The following is a 7,823-nucleotide window of genomic DNA, read 5'->3' on the forward strand; positions in this document are numbered from 1 at the left end:
TTGTGCTATTAACAGAATGCATGTACAGCAACCATGTAAACAATGTATATATATATATATATATATATATATATATATATATATATATATATGTGTAAATCACTTTCTATTTTAATATCTTCTGTTACATGTTTAGATGTTCAGAAAAGCAATCACTCACTCAATTATAGAATTGCCGTTTTGCTGTCCGTATCACCAGACTCGTCTTGACACTGAACTGCAACGTCATGTATGGGCCTACGTGATCTTTGGCGCTCGGTTAATTCTTGGTGGAAATCCTGCGCTGGCTCAGCGGGACTGGAACAGCCTAAGGTGAGATTAAAACAGAGGCCAGTTGGCCACATGTGAGACAGGTTGCACTTGAAGCTTTAGCAACAGATCAAGCGCCGGGAGGGTATATAAAGAAGCTCAAGCCAATGAACTGTCACACATCCTGCACTGGTTGCTGCATAATTGCGCTCCCTTCAGGGTATATCGCCGCAGAAGGACATTCGCATTCACAGGACAGCTCGGCATCGATAGCACGTTTTCCTTTTCCTCGTGTGTGTAATTGGGGCCTCGAGTGCACCAGGAGCCATGGTTCTGGAAGAGAATGAGTGCGACTCTGTCTTTGAGCCTCACATCATTGTGAGTATTATGACACAGGACTCATGCGTATTTTACACACTTGTTTGCTTTCACTGAATTGTCTTGCATGAATGCGCGGCAACATAATGACGTTTCTCATAGCAAAATGGGCGACATGTTTTATTCAACTGCTTTTATTTTGTTCAGCCCATCCTCATGTCAATGTATTTAAAAGTTTTTGTCTTTCTTTAGGAGGAGCATGTTGACACTCAGTATGGGAAGGTCCACTGCATCATGACGGGGACGCCCAGGGCAAATCGTCCGGTCATCCTGACGTATCATGACGTTGGACTGAACCGTACGTATTACTGGAGCTACTTAACTCAATTGCTCCCAATAACGTGTAAATACGTTTTTTTTTATGTTGTAAGTGTCCCAAAGACGTATTTATACGTTTTAAAAAAAAATATATATATATTTTTTATTTTTTATGCTAAAGCATACAGAAGGCTTTGATGCAGCCTCTCAACTGCAAAGAACGGTTGCAGAAATGGTAGTTATTACACAAACGGCCAGCAGGTGGCAGCAGAGCAAACAAGATCAACCAGGGCCATGTAGAAAAAAAGCTCAATTACTTTGAATTTTAAATAGATTTGTGAAAATGGATGAAACTTAGCTCTCGTCTAATGCTAATTGCTGCAAAACGGAAACAGATAGAAACATACTTTTTTTTCCTGATGAAAGAAGAGACTTTAATCTTTCTTGATAGGTTCCATGCTTTTATAGCAATAGAACACAATATTCTGTGGGCCTTGCAAAATCAGTCAAAATCCAGTAAAACAGCCGGGATTGCGAAATGTGAAAATGGCGGCGAGTGAATGAGTTAACCATCAGAAATCAATTGTAGCATCCATGGAGCAGTTATTCCAAAATACGTTAAACCATGATGTCGTTTTTTTTTTTTTAAACTACATCAGAATTATGAATGGATCTGCCAAATGCTCATATAGCATTTGTTTTTTCAAGTTTTAGTATCTGTAATTAGAATTGTCTTTTGGGAAATGGCTTACGATACATATTTGTAAATCACCCTATTGTATTAATGTATTAATTTCAGTCATATTGCACAAAAATACATATAAAACATGTTTTTTCACTTCCTACAGACAAGTCATGTTTTGAGACTCTCTTTGCGCATGAGGACATGCAAGAAATCCTGAGACATTTTCCCGTTTGTCACGTTGAAGCACCAGGACAACACGAAGCAGCCAAAACTTTCCCTGCGTCGTGAGTACTTTCCATAATTCACAAGTTTATCCTGAACAGTCTTCACTTGTGTGATGATGTCACGAATTGTCAATGACGACTTTCAAGGTATTCCTATCCGACCATCGACCAACTGTCTGAAGCACTGCCTGCTGTGCTCAAACACTTTGGGTGAGACAGACTTGATAATCCTCCAGTTTTCCCACGATAATCTCCAACTAATACCACAGATCCGGGCTTGATTCCGAATGTGATTCACAGGTTGCGCAGTGCGATTGGACTGGGGGTCGGAGCCGGTGCCTGCATTTTGGCCAATTTTGCCGTGAGTCCACATTTGGAACAATATTGTTGCTCTCAGTGAAAAATGTATCAAGATAGATCTGACTTTTGTTAGAATGTAATCAATAGACATTTCTAATTATTATTATTATTATTATTATTATTATTATTATTATTATTATTATTATTATTATTATTATTATTATTATTGTTATTATTATTATTAATTCAATCTCTGGCATAATAACCTTATTGATTGATTTATTGATTTTTTTAAAATTATTATTATTATTATTATTATTATTATTATTATTATTATTATTATTATTATTATTATTATTATTGTTATTATTATTATTAATTCAATCTCTGGCATAATAACCTTATTGATTGATTTATTGATTTTTTTAAAATTATTATTATTATTATTATTATTATTAGTAATTCAATCTCTGGTGTAATAACCTTATTGATTGATTGATTGAATTATTATTATTATTATTATTATTATTATTATTATTATTATTATTATTATTATTATTATTATTATTGTTATTATTATTGTTATTATTATTATTAATTCAATCTCTGGCGTAATAACCTTATTGATTGATTGATTGAATTTTTTTAATTATTATTCTTATTATTATTATTATTATTAATTCAATCTCTGGTGTAATAACCTTATTGATTGATTGATTGAATTATTATTATTATTATTATTATTGTTATTATTATTATTAATTCAATCTCTGGCGTAATAACCTTATTGATTGATTGATTGAATTTTTTTAATTATTATTATTATTATTATTATTAATTCAATCTCTGGTGTAATAACCTTATTGATTGATTGATTGAATTTTTATTCTTCTTCTTATTATTATTATTAATTCAATCTCTGGTGTAATAACCTTATTGATTGATTGATTGATTGATTGATTGATTGATTGATTGATTGATTGATTGAATTATTTTTTATTTTATTATCCGTTCTCATTGCTGCTGGACATGTAAATTTCCCAGAGGGAGCCATCCCAAAGGGATCAATAAAGTCACGTCTAAGTCTAAGTCTAAGCCTAATTCCAACAAACCTGAAAAATAACTTGCAAAGTAATTTGACTTCATTATCTGACTTTGTACCATTGGAAATGGTGTTCAATCATTTCATTCACTCATCAACATGGTCGTGTTTATGTTGCCTGTATGTGTATCAGACATGACGACTACATACTTTCATGTCTCCCCTGCGTGCGTCTATAGCTGAATCATCCCGATCTGGTGGATGGATTGGTTCTGATCAACATCAACCCTAATGCTGAAGGATTAATCGATACCGTCGCCAACAAGGTCAACACTCGAGCGTGACGTCTGTCTCGGAGCGATTACGCTAACATTAGCTTGTTCAACTTCTATGATGCTAAAGTAGATTTATTCGTCCCTCTACGCTACAGATTACCGAATGGACTCACACTCTCCCTGACACGATTATCACACACTTATTCGGAAAGGTACGTTTCCATGACAACAAAAGCGTTAGTTGATGATTAGATACCGCATTAACTAACCCCCCTCATTCCTCCTTCCACACTGACTTTTTTTTTAGGAAGAGATCCAGTCCAACCATGACCTCATAGCGACATACCGTCACCACATCAGCACAACCATGAACCAGTACAACGTGGGCCAATTCTTCCGCGCTTACAACAGCCGCAGTGCTCTTGCGGTGGAGAGGCCTGCGACCGAAGGAAATGTCAACGTCAGGACTCTCAAGTAAGAACCACCTTCTGACCTGTAATACGTCTCCACTTTTGATTCTTCTTTTTTTTTTCTTTCGTCATTTCATCCATATATTCTCTTGAATGTCCAAAACATTTTTTTGGTTTCTAAAGGAGGCAATTAACTCATTTGCTCCCAATAACGTGTAAATACGTTTTTTTTTACGTTTCAAGTGTCCCAAAGACGTATTTATACGTTTTTTTTGTTTTTTTTTATGCCAGAGCATACAGAAGGCTTTGATGCAGCCTCTCAACTGCAAAGAACGGTTGCAGAAATGGTAGTTATTACACAAACGGCCAGCAGGTGGCAGCAGAGCAAAGGAGATCAACCACAGCCATGTAGAAAAAAAGCTAAATTACTTACAATTTGAAATCGATTTGTGAAAACTGATGAAACTTAGCTCTCTTCTAATGCTAATTTCTGCAGAACGGAAACAGATAGAAACATACTTTATTTTCCTGATGAAAGAAGAGACTTTAATCTTTCTTTTGATAGGTTTCGTGCTTTTATAGCAATTGAACACAATATTCTGTGGGCCTTGCAAAATCAGCCAAAATTCAGTAAAACAGTCGCGAGAGAACGGGATTGCGAAATGTGAAAATGGCGGCGAGTGAATGCGTTAAAGCTGACAGGAGTCGCTCAATCAGGAAATAATAAGTCTGAAGTTCTTTCATACTATACTCATCAAACTTTACTAACCCTGCTTTGTGCACATTGTTGCCCAAACAGAAAAGGCCTTCTCCAAACTATGAAAGGTGGTCCTCAAATAGCTTGGTTTGCTGAACAATTCATATTCAAGGCACCTTCATGTCGTGTTAAAATTGTAAAGTTAAAGTTGAACAAGTTAGATGTGGTGAAGGAAATCCTGGCACATTCTGTAAAGCACCTCTTGGCTTATTGTTTTCATCCCAGATGCTCCACATTGCTGCTTGTCGGAGACAGCTCTCCATGTGTGGAGGTTGTGGTTGACTGCAACTCTAAACTTAACCCAACAAAGACCACGCTGCTTAAGGTAACCACAAATAGCAAATTATGTGTTCTAAATTCATCTATTATTGCTCAGGTAACTTATCGAAGTGAATGAATTGTTTTGTGTGTGACCGAATCCACTGTTGCTTTGCCTTTCTTAGATGGCGGACTGTGGAGGACTTCCTCAAGTGGCTCAGGTATGACAGTCCGTGAAGGACAACTGTAGTAAATTGCTGCACAGAAAAAGCAAATATTTTATTTAGGTTCCATACTGTATATGTTTGTCTCATAACAGCCAGCTAAAGTGATCGAAGCCTTCAAATATTTCATCCAAGGCCTTGGATACTGTAAGTGACAACAAATTCACCTGACTTGTATTCATAGAACTCAGTCCCAATTTTCTTAACTTTAAATTGATAGTCATTAATATGAAGCCATGTTGAAATCCACTTATAGCAAACCTTTCTGCCTATACTGTAGTATCCAGTGCCAGCATGACCAGACTTCGGTCCCGGACGACCTCGAGCTCCAGCGTCTCGTCCCTGGAGAACTCTCGGGGCCGTGTGCAAGAAAAGCGAGGACGCTCCCATACTGACGTCTCCATGGAGAGCATCTCCAACAACAACATGGACCGCATCGTTTCAAAGTCCACTCATGAAGTGGCATGCTAGAGCACATGATGCACTTTATCCACCACCCAGCTTGCTCCGGCCTGTCTCTGCAACTTCACTTCAAGTCAGAAATGTGACGACTCTATGCTTTTTTTTCCCTTTTTTTTTTTAGCCTCCTTTTCATGTTCGTCACAATCAGCTTCTCCTCTCAATCCTCTATGTACCTGAAAATTTGCTTTTCCAATTGGGGACATTCTCCTTTTCTCACCTCTGCCACTGATTGCACCAATTTGTGATGTATTATTAATAAAACAATATGAATTTAAATTTCATCATGAATTTTACTGACAAAAAGCGTAAGTCAGTTTCGTAGGACGAGGTGTTTTATGTGCCACTTAGCCTAATATTGATATACAGTAATGTGTAATACATTTTCATGACTTCTTTTCAACAGAAGTGATTCATAGAAATGTGCATAAAAGACAAATTATGATAATCCTTCACCAGAGGGGAAATGCAAGTGTTACATGGAGTGCAGGGTAATGCAGAACATAGCAGACTGTTAAAAAAAAGAAAAAAAAAGAGGTTATTTAAACAACTATTTGTTGATTATTATTTTTTTTGTATACTAGATAAAAAAAATGTTTTTTTTATCACAACAGGCTTTGAGAGTACGGATGATTTCAATGGTTGAGTTTGGTGGCGAGGGGAGTGCAGTGACTTTTTTTTTTTTTTTTTTAACTATGTGTGAATATAAAAGTAGCATGCAATATTGTACTTAAAAAAAAATATTAAAAATAAAACGTTACCCTCGAATAAAAACGGTAGTTGAAGTGTTTCTTCCTTTTGGTCACGAGATGGCGCTGCGCGCATTGAACGTGATCTCCACCGTTCGTGGAAAGCATCAACATGAAAAGCATCCATCTGGCTCGCAATGTAGATGTTTTTAATACGGCTTATGGGTTTATCTAAAGCCCTGTTCTTTCACAGATGGTTTGCATTAAATAAAATAGTTTAAATAGTATAGATTTTTCAATTGGTTTCCTCACACACAGACACACACAGTTGATCAATTTGGAGACATTTCAATTTGAAACAGTTCAGTATTGCAAACATTATGTTCTTATATATATATATATATATATGACAGACAAAACACATTGTATACATCATACATCAATGCAGTGACGTTTACTCTCCCGCTCAATAGCCTGTAGTTTGTGTCGGTGGATGCGAGTGCTTGCATGAATGAATGTGTGCAGAAAGAATTTTATGAAGCAGTTATGAATGCACTGTGAGCGTTTAGGTGTGTGGCTTGATGAAAATGGATGATACAAATTGCCAGCGTTCAAAATCACATCTAATTGTGCGAGGGGTGATGTGTCTGGATGACAAAGATACTCTGCATAAAGATGGTCTGATGAATAATTTATAGCTTCTCTTAAGAATTTATTTAAACACGAGACATGCTACAGCCATGTCCGAAAATACAAATTCATATATATTCAAATACTATTGTTTTCTATATCTGGAAGATGTAAATTCCTCTTTGAACCCCAAGGCCATTCAAACCAGAAGACTCTGTAAAGACTGCATTTGCAAATACTCTTGAGCTTCCTTTTTAAACAATTCCAGTTGATTTTTATGAAAGTAAATGTGCACCACTGTATCTTTTATTGTTCATGTATATTGTTGTTTTCAATGAAGTTTAAAGGGGGGGAAATACCACTTTTATGGTTGCATATATACAGTATATAATTTCATTTGTATTTTTTTGGGATGTTGCCGGACTTAAAAGTGTAATGCTCCAGTTCCAAACGCTTAAGTCCTTTTACATGAAGAAAGTGGGGAAAAACATATGTCTATGAATATTTTGTCTCTGTTGCATACAATATCTTTACATGACAGTCAAAAAATGTCACTGGCACTCCTTGTCCCTGTGCATGCATGTGTTTTCTTTTAGGGTCATCTGGGCTTCGTCCCATAGACCAAAAAAATACGGTTGTGTAGGCTAATTGAAGACTAAATTCTCTATAGGTGTGAAAAAGAGAGAGAAATGTGACTGTGGATTGTTGTCTATGTACTCTGTGATTGACTGGCGACCAGTCCAGGGTGTACCCTGCCTTTTTTTCCCAGTCACCTGATCTGCTGCAACCCTAATGAAGAGGCTACAATCTGTATAGAAAAATGAATGCATGACTATGTTTGCAAGTCAGCTCATGTTATGTGAACATATAGAAGAACATTTCATTTGAATTGAGTAAGAATGCATCCGAGTGATTCCAAGGGTGTTTCCAAGGGCCCCTGTCGGTGCTGCGGACCTTTCAGGGGCCCCCCCAGTCCTCGTGACAG

At 36.5% G+C, this 7,823-nt stretch overlaps 1 protein-coding gene across 1 annotated transcript; it reads left to right on the top strand.

Moving 5' to 3' along the window:
• Positions 1–408: 408 nt before the first annotated feature.
• Positions 409–5,798, top strand: LOC144022259 (protein NDRG1-like). Its single transcript, XM_077526925.1, has 12 exons — positions 409–627; positions 820–925; positions 1,734–1,854; positions 1,942–2,004; positions 2,095–2,155; positions 3,376–3,462; positions 3,567–3,623; positions 3,719–3,885; positions 4,804–4,903; positions 5,022–5,057; positions 5,156–5,207; positions 5,341–5,798. Exons 1-12 carry the CDS (start codon positions 577–579, stop codon positions 5,529–5,531), a joined length of 1,092 nt encoding a protein of 363 aa, XP_077383051.1. The 5' UTR covers positions 409–576; the 3' UTR covers positions 5,532–5,798.
• The last annotated feature ends 2,025 nt before the right edge of the window (positions 5,799–7,823 follow it).

Source organism: Festucalex cinctus, chromosome 7, assembly GCF_051991245.1.
Source record: "Festucalex cinctus isolate MCC-2025b chromosome 7, RoL_Fcin_1.0, whole genome shotgun sequence".
Lineage (NCBI taxonomy): Eukaryota > Metazoa > Chordata > Actinopteri > Syngnathiformes > Syngnathidae > Festucalex > Festucalex cinctus.

Excerpts from the sequence above, each read along its gene's own strand:
- LOC144022259 (XM_077526925.1), top strand. The coding sequence starts at position 577 with ATGGTTCTGGAAGAGAATGAGTGCGACTCTGTCTTTGAGCCTCACATC. Across the intron at positions 926-1,733 it reads TCATGACGTTGGACTGAACC|ACAAGTCATGTTTTGAGACT; the intron begins GTACGTATTACT and ends CACTTCCTACAG. Across the intron at positions 3,624-3,718 it reads TCACACACTTATTCGGAAAG|GAAGAGATCCAGTCCAACCA; the intron begins GTACGTTTCCAT and ends CTTTTTTTTTAG.